The 14473-nt window shown below is 43.2% G+C and overlaps 2 protein-coding genes across 2 annotated transcripts in view; both read right to left on the bottom strand.

Moving 5' to 3' along the window:
* LOC134080788 (ubiquitin carboxyl-terminal hydrolase 32-like) overlaps positions 1 to 11212 on the bottom strand; it is a 28559-nt gene extending 17347 nt beyond the window's left edge. Inside the window, exons 1-13 of the mRNA XM_062537399.1 lie at positions 11033 to 11212; positions 9534 to 9661; positions 7973 to 8078; positions 7407 to 7525; positions 5583 to 5742; positions 4056 to 4187; positions 3357 to 3464; positions 3051 to 3166; positions 1560 to 1622; positions 1297 to 1380; positions 824 to 885; positions 380 to 482; positions 2 to 203 (exon numbers count right to left, since the gene is read on the bottom strand). Of these exons, the coding sequence (XP_062393383.1) occupies positions 2 to 203; positions 380 to 482; positions 824 to 885; positions 1297 to 1380; positions 1560 to 1622; positions 3051 to 3166; positions 3357 to 3464; positions 4056 to 4187; positions 5583 to 5742; positions 7407 to 7525; positions 7973 to 8078; positions 9534 to 9661; positions 11033 to 11090 (1441 nt within the window). The 5' untranslated portion in view covers positions 11091 to 11212. The remainder of the gene's footprint in view (position 1; positions 204 to 379; positions 483 to 823; positions 886 to 1296; positions 1381 to 1559; positions 1623 to 3050; positions 3167 to 3356; positions 3465 to 4055; positions 4188 to 5582; positions 5743 to 7406; positions 7526 to 7972; positions 8079 to 9533; positions 9662 to 11032) is intronic.
* A 644-nt stretch (positions 11213 to 11856) lies between these two features.
* LOC134079568 (zinc finger protein 232-like) lies at positions 11857 to 14464 on the bottom strand. The gene is made up of 2 exons (XM_062535664.1): positions 13330 to 14464; positions 11857 to 13187 (listed from the first exon to the last, which is right to left on the bottom strand). Exons 1-2 carry the CDS (start codon positions 14034 to 14036, stop codon positions 12338 to 12340), a joined length of 1557 nt encoding a protein of 518 aa, XP_062391648.1. The 5' UTR covers positions 14037 to 14464; the 3' UTR covers positions 11857 to 12337.
* Between the last annotated feature and the right edge of the window lie 9 nt (positions 14465 to 14473).

Genomic DNA, 14473 nt, shown 5'->3' with positions numbered 1-14473 from the left:
CTCCCGCTGGTGGTCTCTGAGGCCTCGGAGGCGCTGGAGATGTTATCGGAGAACTTCTCCTCCGACGAGACGGGAGAGTTGGCCATGCCGCCGTCTAATGCCTCAGGGGTCTGAGCCATTCCCCCCGACCCCGACGCTGACCCCACCGGGCTCCGAGCCGTCCCAAACACACACGGCTGCTCCATCACAATCGCTTTGCTGTCCTGGAAAACCACACACACGCACACACACACACACATTTTACTAATGGTATTTTGAGTACGCAGCCAATTTCTGTAGAGCTGCATGACTCACTACTAGACTATTAGGACGTTTCACTGCATCCCCATAACACTATTAAGGCAAATGAAAGCGAGAGTTAGAGTGTTTTGTGACTCACATATTTGACATAGTCTTTCCACTGCTGCCACCACAGTGTGGCTATGAGAAACCAGTAGTCTCCAGGCTGCAGGCCGTGCCTGCTCTCCCTCTCCAGCCAACCTCTGCAAGAACACAGTCAAATCAGAGGGAGCTTTTTTCCATCGGGGCACAATAGCGGTTGTTGATGGTTACATAATGCTTTGTTAAGATTTTCCTTGCGGCAGTTTATAACTGGCGTAAATAATGCAGACCGTGTTTCCGCAAGTTCAACCCCGAAATGCTGCATTTGTCAGGCAGCCAGTGTGTAAACTGATATTCTTATGGGAGATATTGGAACATCAGTGCTAACCTCTTTGTCCTCGCTCACTCTAAAGTGGATAAATGTGTAGGGCTCAGTGTGGGGAAGAGAGAGTGCACGGGTGCGCACACACACACACACACACACACACACACACACACTCACCTGATTATCTGACCTTCCTCCTCAGGAGTGGCAGGCCTCAGCCCCAGGACTATGTGACACACCTGAGCAAACACGAGAGTCCAGTTCAAAACTTGTAGGCTTATCTTACACATTAGATTAAGTTTTAGAAATGACATGAGGTGTCCTAAGAACAAAGTACTGAAGGACTTAGCTTAGAGGTTAGTACAATGTACTTCACGTCTATATATATATATATATATATATATATATATATATATATATATATATATATATATATATTATATATATTATATATATACTGTTACAAGGTAGTAACTGCAAACGTAAACTCTCAAATACATCTCATCTGTAGTAGGCACTAGAGCATACTAACATATAAATTGGCTACCGAGTATGTAATAACTAACAACATGGCTGCCCAGTATGTAATAACTAATAACATATAAAGTGTGTGGGGGCACGAGATCAGGTGGCAGCAGTGATGTCGTTACCTGAAACAGCAGGTTGAGGAACTCGTCGGCCAGAGCGCTCTGGACGCTCCAGATCTGATAGTCTTCCAGAGTCAGATGACCCTGCTGCAGAGCACAGCACAAGGACCAGATGGCCACATGTTAATACGCATATTATACACAAAACACTAGCCTGCTTAAATTGGGAACAGTTCAGCATAAAATGCTCACTAGACAGTATTTCTAAAAACAGACTTAAAATAGAACTGAACACTGAATAAATGTGGAATGTGGTAAGCCCATACTTTGGTTGTATCATGTGTTTTCAAGATGTCCTCCACAATGTCAGTCACACTGATGTTTAGCTCCTGCAAAAGTGAAAAAGGGATTTAGAAGTTGTGTCTGAAACATACTGTGCAGCAATAATAAAAAAATCTCTCTCCACACAGCCAGGGCCAACATTACAGTAATTTCCCTCATATAAGACGCATTGTGTATTAGGGCTTTGACTCCGAACTTCGTTATTCGAATATAATTCGAATTTTTGAAAAATATATGATATTCGAACGAATTTTAGGCAGCTCTTAATATTCGAACCTGTTATGAGCATTATTTTTTTGTAGGCTACATGTATTTGCATGCAAGCGTTGTTTTCAGATTCAGCGGCTTTCTCACATCTGGTAAAGTCGTGAATCATCTCATTAGCAAGGCTATTACTAGTCATCTTGGCTCCTGTAGGTGATGTTAGCGAGTGGTTTGACTAGCCTATTCAGTTTCCCCACGTGTGTGTAAGTTTCAAGGTAAGCTAGTAACTTCCTCATTGGGACAGGCCCTTTTAAGTCTTGGAGTTGGAAGACATTGGTATTGAGATGGTCAGTCAACTTGAATGCAAGAGTTTTAATCTGTGCAGCATGCTAATCATGCTAACCGGATAATTTAGCATGTTGTCTTCTATGCGTCATTGCTTTCACGATTGTGAATGTTTAGGATGCATGTCGAGGGAATGGTGTCCATTGAGCGCGCACGAGGGAGGACGAGAGAAAGCGGGCCATGGAGAATGAGTTTAGGCAACTTAAATACTGTTTGGTAAAGTTGTACGCATAGTGCCTCCACCCGAGCAGCGTTATATCCGTGCAATCAAGCTTCCAGGGATCTTGTTTTCATGGTGACAGACGCGGTGTGCACGGAGTGGAGGGGCTGTGTACGTGTGTGTGTGTGTGTAGTATGTGTGTGAGAGAGAGAGAGAGAGAGAGAGAGAGAGAGAGAGAGAGAGAGAGAGACAGACGCATGAGTGACAGAGAGACGGAGGGAGAGCAGGGAAAGGAAATTCAGCTTAATGAATGCTGCGTGTTTTTCAATAGCGTAAAAATAATGGTCAAAATATAACACATTCGAATACATTCGAAGTTTGATATTAATAAGCAAACGAACTTCGAATATGATTTTTGGCCAAAAGTCAAAGCCCTATTGTGTATAAGCCGCAGGACAGTGTTTTATGCAAGTTAAAAGAAACGAAACCATATTAACACCACATTAACTTCCCTCCTGTATTAACCTCATAGCTGAAGAAATTTAGCAAAATCAATGTATAAACTGCAGCTACTAGTTCCGAAATTACAGTAATGAGATTTAATGATGATAATGGTTTGGTCTTAGGTGTGCTTGACATCGATGATATCTTTTGAACATTAGCGAACAAAATAAACAACATCGATGTATAAGCCGTGGCTAATAGTCGGGAAATGACGATACTGGTGGTGACCGGCGGAGCCAAAGGAGAGTGGTGGTGGTCTTACTGGGATGGAGTCTGTGCGGTTGTCTTTCCACACCTCCAGCAGCGCAGCCACCATCTCTCGGATCTCCTCTCGAGACAACACCCCATCTCGATCCACATCAAACACTTTGAAGCAAACTAGGGAGCGCAGGGTGGGGTGGGAAGCAGAACAAAAATAACAACAACAAAAAGAGAGAGAACAAGAATTAGAACAATAACCCTACAGGGAACAATAAGGAAAATGTGCTGCTAAGTGACTTTATGGGCGTCTTGTTGCTATGCAAGCGTATAAGAGTGTGGTGCTAGCGCTGCGGTTTTGTTGGCTTACACTTCTGCCTCTCTGCGCGTGGCCCTCGACAGCAGGCGGACAGACCACATGAGATCTCCTTGAAGTCGATGTGATTATCCCGGTTCTCATCAAAGGCGTGGAACAAGCCTGCAACCAAGAGGGAGACACTATGGACTCACAGCACCACACCACAACACTGATCCAACGCATATTACTTCACTTTTTTAAACTTAACTGTAAAATTCATGCACTTTGAGCCTCTGAGGTGCTTTATGGTTTATTTAATATCATGCTCCACTATATCGACCCCTCCAACTTGACCAAACTCCACCTCAAACCCAGTACATTTTCTTACAAGAATAAAATGAACGCGTAAAAGGTTAATGTGAGTATCAGTAGCAATTACGTTACAGTGCAAAGATAATATAATAATAATAATGACTAAATTAATGAAATGATCAAAATAATAATTATTTATGTAGCATTTCTCATCTGCTGATACAGATATCTAGGCTCTTCACTAGTGGACCGCTATGTAAACTTAAAAACAGGGTCTAACAACAAGTGACATGAACACAAAGTAGCTGTAAATTCTAAATCCTGAAGTAATTTAGCACAACACTAACAACAGTTCAGGAGTCCATAATTATCCACATGTTCAGAGCAAACAGACCGGGTCCCACATGAGAAGGCTGTTCACCAGCTGTTCACCAGCTGTGACTCCCAAGGTCCCCTTACCTTCACTCAGTGATGTGTGAATGGGGGGCGAGACCAGGGGCACAAAGGTCTCCAGGTCAAAGCGTCCCGTCCTTGACTGAGCCTTCAGCAGCCAGTAGCGCTTCTCAAGGTCAATGATGTCTGCCTCCTCCACTGAGAAACCACAGGGCGGGACACAGATATCAGGAAGAAGCACCGGAAAAAGGCTGCATTGCATATTATTGAAAAGGCATACTGACACCATTCACGACAACCATTTTTGAACATGACAAGAGATAGATTGCTGATGTTTGTCCAACTGTATGGATATCAATTTAATTTGAAATAAAGTGAATAAATTACAGTATCAACATGCAACATTCATTGCACAGCCCTGAAGTAAAAGTTCTTAATAAAAAATCTGCAATAGAATCAATGTTGTACACACATAACAGTGATGTTTTGCCAAGGGTTCACAAGAGATGTAGTGGGTGGAAGACTTGACATGTCTCAACAGTAATCAAATCTGCTCTGCCCACAGAGAAACCTCAAATCTACTGCATATACCCCACATATAGTGGAGCTTCCATGACGACTGCAGCTCGTCACTTAGCGGAAATTTTGCCAAATGCTCTGCTATGTCAATCAAGAAAGATGTCACGTCATTCGATGATTTTACGACAGTCAGGTGCACGTGATGGTACTTACTGGCAAACCCAGATGACGATCACGTACCATTGATGAGGACAGTATAGACTCAGAGATGGTGTTTCCAAAATAGCCTACTGCACACTGCTTGTATACCGATCTTGACAGTAAAGTAGCAAGTCAAACACATTAAGTAGTCCTGCAGTATGGCATTTTGAAAAGACTCAGTCTGCATCCTGACAACTTTAAACCTCGAAAGAGCGCTCTGTTAGTTTTAAACTTGGAAAAGTACTGCTTTCAGTTCACTTCTTCGTGTAAACTGTGGTTGTGCAACAGTGGACACAGCATAGCGGAGGTGTTGCACTCTAAACGCCTATGCCAGCCTGTGAGTTGCCCGAAACAACAGTAGGAAGTCCTGTGGTTTACCCTTGAACAAGCCTGACGCATACGCAGCGCGTGTTGTGGCAACATCGTTCCCTTCCATGAAAAAGGCTCCCAGGTCTAGTGGGAGGAGGTGAGGTCGTATTGACTGTAAGCTGCAGCAGTATGTGTGTGTGTGTGTGTGAACTGCAGTGACGAGTGCAGTGAGAGTAGCTGGTGATCTGCGCTGAGACTACAATGGCAAAGATCTCCAAAACGGATGACCTTGATCTCACTTACGGTATTCCATCAAATTAGACTAAAAACTAAAACATTGTGGCGAAGACCCACACCTACGTACACATACGGACGCACATACACTAATGAAATTCAGCTGAGGTTTCCACGAAATACCATAAAAGTTTCAAGTGCACACCTACATTCAACCACACACGTACACAAATACACACGCACACACATACGCACGCACACGCCGACACGCACACACACGCACACACACACACTCTTGCCGAAATGGAGATTTTAGCCTTAATGACTCACAGTGGGTCACTCCGGCCAGCGTCTGGTAGAAGGTGGGTGTGTCGCTGTCGTCGGTCAGGGTAACGCACACGCCGCTCGAGAGCAGCCAACGAGAGAACGTGAAGGCTTCCTTATTCTGCAGAATCCAGCTTTTAAACTTCTCGTAATTCACCTTCTCCCCCTGTTCAGACAGATCGCAAACCACATTAGAGAACTTACAGTCACCCCACATAGGACCTCACTTTCAGAATGTGTCATGGATGCACAATAAAGGTATAGAGTAAGTTCTGTTTGAGACTTCAGCCCACTACACTGGCACAGCTTGACGTCAAGAGGTAAAAACTCAAGCATGAGATGCAAAACATGTTACTGTATAGCAATAAAAAATTATGGCAAACTATGATAAGTAAACATAAGTCAACATTATTGGCAACATCAGAAAAAACACTGCAGCCTGAGACAAATCAGCATTACAATCAGATGCTTAATGCCCAGTTTTGATAGCGTAAAGCACCCATGTGCCAAATGACGATAAGGGAGTGTACAACAATGCACAAGGCTATGAGGTTCAGAGATTGATACCGTGTGTGTCTGCAGCGTATAAACATCTAACAATTAATAACTCCAGCCCAGCAATACCAGTGGAAGCTTTTGCAAATTCGTATAAATGTGGGTCTTCTTTTCAGCAACCCAGGTTTTAACCAGAGGCTACAACTTAGTTATAGACAGAATACTGCAGTAGTAGTAACACTTTGATGCTTTAGTATTTGCCCTGTGATTAAACTAATGGTGTCTGGATAGTGAGTTGTGTTAGTGAGTGTCAGTTAAGCAATGTGAAGACTGCAACGACGTGAAAAGGGCAATACTGTAGGAATGTAGGGGGCATGATTCAGAGGTGTGCTACCACTTCAAAAACAATGCAAAGCCAACTTACGCTACTTCATACCTAGGCTAGTTTTGCACATAGTGCAGCACTCTTGTCTATTTTTTCAGTTGGGCCCTTGCCTCTTTAAATGTCGTGGTCAATAAAGACTTAGGCGTGCATTCGCCTACTGTTTTATTGAGGGCTTGCTTGTTGAATGTAACATCTACTCTATTGTGCATATATTGTGTCATATGCTCCAAATGTAAAGCATTTTGAGTTGCATTCTGAGTAGGAAAGGCGCTATACAAATAAAGCTTATTATTATTATTATTATTATTATATTACTCTGTCATCAGGTGTGTCCATAGAACACATCACACAATGCAGATACAGGCCCTTTCATATCTCATCATCACATTTGGCTGTTTAGTCAGGGAAATGAACAGAGCAGTAAGCTCTTCTACAGAAATGCCCAGAGCATACACAGGCATACTGTCTGAAACATCCCCAACACCCACTGCTGGGGTTGATGCCCTGTCTCCTGCCAGCTAAGCTACAGATGACAGCTTCAGTCAAAGGCCATCACTTTCTATTCAATATGCTATGCTCTATATACATTCCTAAATGAAAACATCCTTATTTCTGAGAGGCCACAGAAAAACATGAGGACTGGAGTAATGGCTCATTTATAGTTCAGGCAACAGCTATAGTGTCGCTCGACAATAACTTTATGTTGCTTTTTAAGTCTTATTTTGTCAAGCGACACTTATCGCCTGGACTACTACTACAGACAATTGCACTCATTGATGCACTTATTACACTCACTGATGCACTTACTGTGCTTTATTTAAATTGTTGTTAGAATTGCTCTTAAAAGCTTTAAATGTTTTACCATGTTGTAAGTCGCTTTGGTTAAAAAGCGTCAGCCAAATGTAATGTAATGACTATAAATTGACCTGGTGGGGTGGGGTAGAACTGACCTCAGTGAAACACTTGCGGAGAGAGGTAGGGATCTCTCCGTCCACAGCCTGCAGCATGGCCTCCATGTCCTCCCGCGTGGCATAGCTGCCTGACTCACTGGCAAACAGACTGAAGATGTCTGCAGGGCCAGAGGAGAGCGGAGAGGGAGAGGGAGAGGTAGAATGAGGGGGAGGGGAACGGAGAGGGAATGAGAGAGGGAATGAGAGAGAGAGAGAGAGAGAGAGAGAATTGTTGCTTATTGTAAACATTTTAGTAATAAAAACTGCCAATTGAAACCATATGTTAAAAATAAGTCACAGTTCCAGTCAAAGGTAATCTGAAATATCTACCCTGTAACAAAATCATCATTGTTTTGAATGTTCGTGAGTATAACGTTTGGGTACAAAAAGAAAATCAGCATAGCCTACACAAAAAAACAAAAAAGGTCACTGTGATCTCAATTGACACAAAAAAACAAAGAACCACATAAACCCCAGGACGACCAGGGGAAAAAACTGTTCTCGTTGTCAAACTGCTGCCTGTGTATCGTCATGGTAACCACAGCACATCCGAGCCAGTGACTTACACTTGGTCTTTTCTTCATCCCGACCTCTCGTCAACAGCACAAGCCCAACAATGAGGTTGTTGAAGTGCAGTCCTTTAGACGTCCCCCCAAATGAGTTGTAGATCACCTGAGAGACATAAAAATAGGTTAGAAACAAAACAGCCACAAGTATTAACATCAATGTGATTCATTATTAATATCAACCGATTCACTTGACTGATGTTGACTGCATCTTAAACCATAGACTGGGCTATTTGGGTATTATTCATCAGCTTGTGCACCATTTACTCATTTACTTTCCCAAGGATCAACACATTTCGCTGATTTTCATCATTATGTGATATGCACCAATGGCAGCTCAACATTAATAAATTGTCTCCAAAGGGACTGTTTCAGATATAGGCCAGTTTTAAGTAGGACAATGTAGTAAGGTTATAGTTTTCTTAACTCTAACTTCACTGGCATGTGGTCACAACTACAAAAGATTTGTGTAGAAATGAGAAGGAAGCATTCGAGTACATAATATTGGGGCCGTGTGTGTGTGTGTGTGTGTGTGTGTGTGTGTGTGTGTGTGTGTGTGTGTGTGTGTGTGTGTGTACGTAACAGCGGTATAGCTTTCAGATGCAAGCCCATTTCTGGGAAGAGCTAAAGAGCAGCATCATTTTTTGGGGGGGAAATGAAAGCCCAATGAGAGGGGTGCTTTCCCAGCACAGAACATTCATTCATCCGCAGACTGAATAATGTGGACTTTCTTTACATAGCCCAGATCATTCCATGGGCCTTTCTCAATCACTAACTACAGTAGATGAGTACCAAGCAAGGCAGCTGCAAACTCTCAAACAAACTGTCAGAGTAGTGTCTCCATGAACACTGCTAGAACACCCTCACCAGTTCAAACTGTATTTAAAAAAAATAACAATCATGAAAATCTGTTTTTTTGTTGTTGTTTTTTTCCGTCAAACTCCACAGATCACAAAGTCTGGACACAACTGCTGAGGTTCAACATTTAAGTCTTCCGTTGTCTCCAGTCAACTCTTTCCTTCTCTTCCAAGAACAGTTATTTAGCTTCTAAACCATCTTTCTTTCGAGGAATTAGCAGAGCTTGGAGGTAAAATGCCTTATAAAAAGGTATTTTATAGTATTAAAACTGGGCATCAGCCATTAGCTAATGCTGTGCAGGTGTGTTGAGTATGCAGTGCATAATGCTGAAATAATCCGACGCATTGGGCAGAGTGGTTGAAACCAAGTAAAAAATCTCACCACTTGGCCCAATTAAGCTGGACAGTGGACATACATATGACCCAAGAGAAACTAGTTGGTAACAGGTTGGCAAAGGTCACGCAGGGCAAAACACTCCCACTTGATGACTTCACAATAAGGGCTGACAGTTTTCTCTGAAATCCCTGGAAGGTTAACGCTACAATTAAAACGTGCTGCAACTTGCCAAGGCACATTCCAGAAGACTTAAGAGCTACACACACATACAAACACCATAACTCAAAATAACAGATGGGATGGAATTTGGTGCAACTGCTGCATCATGGCTTGCGTGGATTGGTTTATCACAGGAAACAAAGCTCACCTCAGCCACCCGAGGGGGCACCATGTCTCCCAGCACTTCCTTGAAGAAACATTGCTGGTTCATATAGTAGGACAAGCCACTGGTCCTCCTGAAGGCATCTCTCAGTCGTTTGAGTTCCACATCAGTGACTGAACGATGAAAGAAAAAGACAGTGAGAATAAGGGTGTGTGTGTGTGTGTGTGTGTGTGTGTGTGTGTGTGTGTGTCTATATAAAATAACAGGAGTTTGGATATGGAGGACGGAGGTGAAAACACTCAGCCTAACCTAACTGAAACGTTCAAAACTATAGTAAGTAGTTTACAAGAATGTACAATCACATGACAGTTGATCCCCATCTCACATGCCTATGCAAAAAAACAAAACAACTGACAAGTGCTATTGGGAAATTAATATAAAAACCAAGCTTAGATGCAAATCTAGAAACAGCCTTTACGAGTGGTAGACGGTAAAACGTACACATTCACTACACCCCTAAGAGGTAAACATTGAGAGGATGTTTTCGGTATGATGTGTGGCCCTCCATTTTTACTGACATCGTTGCGCAATTTGGCAGCTCTTGTAGTACCACATGACGACAGTAACATTTAACATTAGCAGCAAACTGCATTTCTGACTGATACATAGCACCGGGGAAACATAGCATGGTGAAGAGTTAGTTTTGCATACGACACTACTAATTCAACTAATCAGTTAGTCAGAATCGGTCTGGATAAAGATAGGGAGGTGAAGTCACCTCAACTGATGTAAGCTTAGGCATTCGATTTAGTTATCGTTAGCTGGTTAAAGCTAAATTAACGTGAGCATGAGCAATAATGACTGACATAGATCAAGACCACATTATTTGCATATTTTATGTTGGAATTGTTTTCAGACCAAACTGAAGACTGTGTCTTACTCGCAAATGCCTGACCAAATCAAGCTAAATGGGAAGGCTAAATGAACCACAAAGAACAGGAGAGTTAGATAAGGCTTAATATCCTTTTGCAGTTTAGCACTGTGATGTTAGCATAGATAGCATTAGCCGGCTAGCTATTATTAGCTTGCGTCCAGGCGTTGAACATCAACCAGTACTGCTCTGCAACATGTGTGCTGGTAAACAGTCACTTGTGACAACTCAGTTAAGCTACAAGCTATCACATTAAGCACCATAAACAAATTGTCTGTGGGGGTCAATCGGGTATTCATGTCATCACATCAGACAGAGACAGCTAACGTTAGCCAGCGACAGACTTGACCAGCTAGCTGCTAACCATCACCGTGCCTTTGTTGCATTAACGTTAACCTACCAAAATATAACCAGACAAGCAGTGATCCCAGTTTCAGTTAGATTAGAATCGTATTTACGTAATAGAGTGGTTGTTTAAATCGTTGTTTTCTGATTTATCCTTAGAGCTCAGCCAAGGGTAACATTAGCGACTGTTAAAGCTGCTATGGACATAATTAGCTAAACTTAGCTGAAGATAGCTAGCTAGCGTTATCATAATATTATGGATGGATACCTCTTTTGATGGCCTCGTCATAAGAGAGGAAACCGATCCTTGACTCTTTTGCCCCCATCTTCTCTTCATTTCATGGCATGAAATATAATTAAATTAAATGCATATTCCACAGTGGTGATTTGATTGCTAGAAGAAGCTGGCAAGCTGCTGTTAGCTTCTCAGTAATTCCCTGCAGCTTGTCTGTTTGCACTGGATGACACCTCCCTCCGAGCCTCTGGTCCAGACTCCGATACACGTCGATGCCAAGTCACGTGACATAGACCTGTCAAGTGCTTTGGTCAATCGCCGTCATGACCTTACATTTACACCGTATGCAATGATGACTACCTGTGTACCCCGTCCCCGCAACAGTTCCAAGTGATAGATGCAAACTGGACACATTTACAGATTGACTGAATGATGGAGTGAGTGGCTGCACCAGTGGACTTCTGCTGTGGACTGAGGAATTGCAGCAGCCGAGTAGCTGTCATTAGATCACAGCAGAGAAGAGTGTAGCCAACTGACTTCTGTCTGGGCCTCAAATATGGGTTTGCCGTTACTATTCTTATAATGGAGAAATTATTATGCAAGTCGACATTGTGCACACATCTATACAATGTCTCAAAGAGTGGTATTTGCAGTAGCACTCACTGTTGCCCCCTGGCAGAGCTTGGGGAAACAACAGATACACTGTGCACACAGGTAAACCTTTTTATTGGCTTTAATTAATCCAGTGAGAGGGGGAGGGTGTGTTAAACTTGTTTAATCATTAGGCAATATAAAGATACATGTTTATTGTAGGTTCTACAAAAAATAATATAACAAGAAATGGCCAGAAAGTGTTTTGAAGATAGAAAAAAAATGCAAAATGTAATTTAAATGAATTGCCATAATGTAAATAATGAAAAATATCCATTGGTAAAACAACTGTGCTTTTCTACTATGCGTTTACTTTTTAGGTGATGAGAGAATTTGGCTACAATTTCTGATACAATATTTGAGTATATCCAAGCCTGGGAAAATGCATTAAAATGAACACAGCACTACGCAACATAGATTAATAAGACCATATGCCATGCAGACAGATGCTAGAAAACAATGACACCTTAATAGCAGTGATCTCTTTTTCATTGTTGATAATGCTGTGAAGTTCTTTATTAATTTTCCTGGACACATTTTTCAGGCCCATGTTCCTGTCCCCTGTGATACCTCTTATTTTAAAATGTTAAATCCAGGGTGTCTTTTGTCTGATTTATCCCTAGATGTTGAGAACTGCAGAGGCCTAAGGTAGTATGTATATTTCCAATGGTCTATTTGAATTCAATATCAATTAACCATTCCTACAGTTTTTTCGCCATTCTTTGCGTGCACCAGCTGGTGCCTTCTCAAGCAGTCTTTAATTTTGAACGTCTTCCCACACAGCGTGCAGAGAAAAGGCCTCAGATCAGAATGGAGCTTGCAGTGTTTGCTGAGGTTGCTACTGTGGCGGAACCCCTTCCCGCACTCGTGGCACACGAATGGTCTCTGCCCCGTGTGAATGTTCCGGTGCTCCAGCATGCCGTGCTTCTGGGCGAACGCGGCCCCGCATTCCGGGCACTGGTACGGACGCTCGCCCGTGTGCGTGTGCACGTGGTTCCTCAGGTTGCACAACTTGCGGAACTGCCTCTCGCAGTACGGACAGCTGTGGAGCTTGCCGTGGCTGCGCCGGCGTTGCGGCAGCTGAGTGCGGGAGGCAGATGTGCCCTCGCACTTCTGGCTGGCGAGGAGAGCCGGTCCACATTTGTGCCTGCGAAAGTGGAACAACCTAGTGAAGCACTTTCCACAGTCAGAACATGCATGACTCTTAGAAAGTGTTGCTTCATTTGCACCAATGGAGGCTTTCCTCACTGGTTGCCTTCTAGTGGTAGTCGCAGATGGCTGGCCTATGTCAGAAGGGGATTCTATCACAGTTTCCCCACTGCACATGTTGTCCTCCTCCTCCTCCTCCACTGGCATCTGCTCAATGTGGGGAGTGTGCTCTTCCTGTTCTTCTCCCCCTTCCTCCTTAAGATGAATCTCCCCCAGTCCCTCTACTTCCACATTGGAGCTGACAGACAGTGATGTTTCTTCCTCCTTAGGTGCTGTGGTGCATGGCTTGGGCTCCTTTCCCTCCTCTTGGACATTAGCTGTCGTTATTCTAAAAACAAGAACAGTTTTACATTTAGATTAGATCCGATACCAATCAGAATTCTATTTAGACATAAGCTATTTAAATAAACAGGGGGTCATGTAAACATGACAGGTTTCTGTATTTTAAAGGAAAAACATGTAAAACCCACCGGTGCTGATTTGATGCTCCAGCCTTGTCTGATGGGTCTGTTGCTGTGTATTGCTGTCCAGCAGTGTCGTCTCCTCTCTCTCCATACTCCTCATTGTTCCTACTCCCAAGGAACTTCTCTGCCAGGCTAATGGCCTCTTCCATGTCCTTAGACTGATGTTGAACAACCCAATCACTCACAGCTCTGGGCAGGAGGCTCACAAACTTTTGCAGAGTCACACGTCGCACCACATCCTCTGCACTCCTTCTCTCTGGCTTTAGCCATTGCCTGGCTGCTTCGTCCAGCTCCTGGCCCAGCTCCCTGGGGCCTTTCACAGGGTCAAAATTGGCCAAAGTGAAGTTAACTTGCCACTGTTGTTCTGCCACACTTGCCTGCATGTGGAAATGGTCCTTTACATCTTCATACCCATGATCCTGTAGTGATGAGTCCTGGCCTTCGCTGTGATCCATACCAAGGAGAGTCATAACCTGCTTGCGCAATTTCTTTTGAGGAAGCTTGAGGGCAGTGGCTGCTCTCTCAAAGGTAGCAAAATATGCCTCAACATTTTCACTGGCTCCAAACCCCTCTGGGATCTTTAGCCTCCTGGTGCTTTGAGGAAGAAGAAGATGAGCCAGAACCTCAGTCTGAATCTCTTCCTGTAGTCCAATGGCGCTCTGAAGTTGAGCTTGCAGATCCATGAGGGATCTAACGCAGCGTATCACATCCATCCTCAGATGATGTAGACTACAGATACAGACTCTAGATATCAACTCGAAGAGGTATGTCTTATTGTCTTTCAAAAGCAACGCAGTTCAAAGTATAACAGTGAATCAAGCTGTCTATTTTCAGATTCCGCAGAATCAAGAGGTAGCCCTATAAATGCCATGTAAATATGCAATGTCGCGCATGCCTTTAAAACAGTAGCCTAACGTTAGCACGCAGCATAAAGTGTTTCATCTTGTAAACATTGGCCTACGTGTGTCCGTGTACACTTTAAACGTCAAACTGTGTTGTTAAGGATCAGTGGACAATACGCATAATATTCGCAGGCATTTAGTCAGATGGGAAAACGTACATTAGCCTTGGGAAATTGTTATTGTAAAACAACCTGCCTAAAACCTTTATGCCTAAAACTGCCACTTTGTCGCTGCAATGACGTTTTCCA

This window comes from Sardina pilchardus, chromosome 5 (genome assembly GCF_963854185.1).
Source record: "Sardina pilchardus chromosome 5, fSarPil1.1, whole genome shotgun sequence".
Taxonomy (NCBI): Eukaryota; Metazoa; Chordata; class Actinopteri; order Clupeiformes; family Clupeidae; genus Sardina; species Sardina pilchardus.
The sequence above is the reverse complement of the archived record's forward strand: the minus strand, read 5'-3'. Positions and strand labels throughout refer to the sequence as shown.

Bases quoted from the DNA above. Each gene is read 5' to 3' on its own strand.
- LOC134079568 (XM_062535664.1), bottom strand. From the start codon at position 14,036: ATGGATGTGATACGCTGCGTTAGATCCCTCATGGATCTGCAAGCTCAA. The intron at 13,188-13,329 runs GTGGGTTTTACA...TCTTGTTTTTAG, and splicing joins GGAGCATCAAATCAGCACCG to AATAACGACAGCTAATGTCC.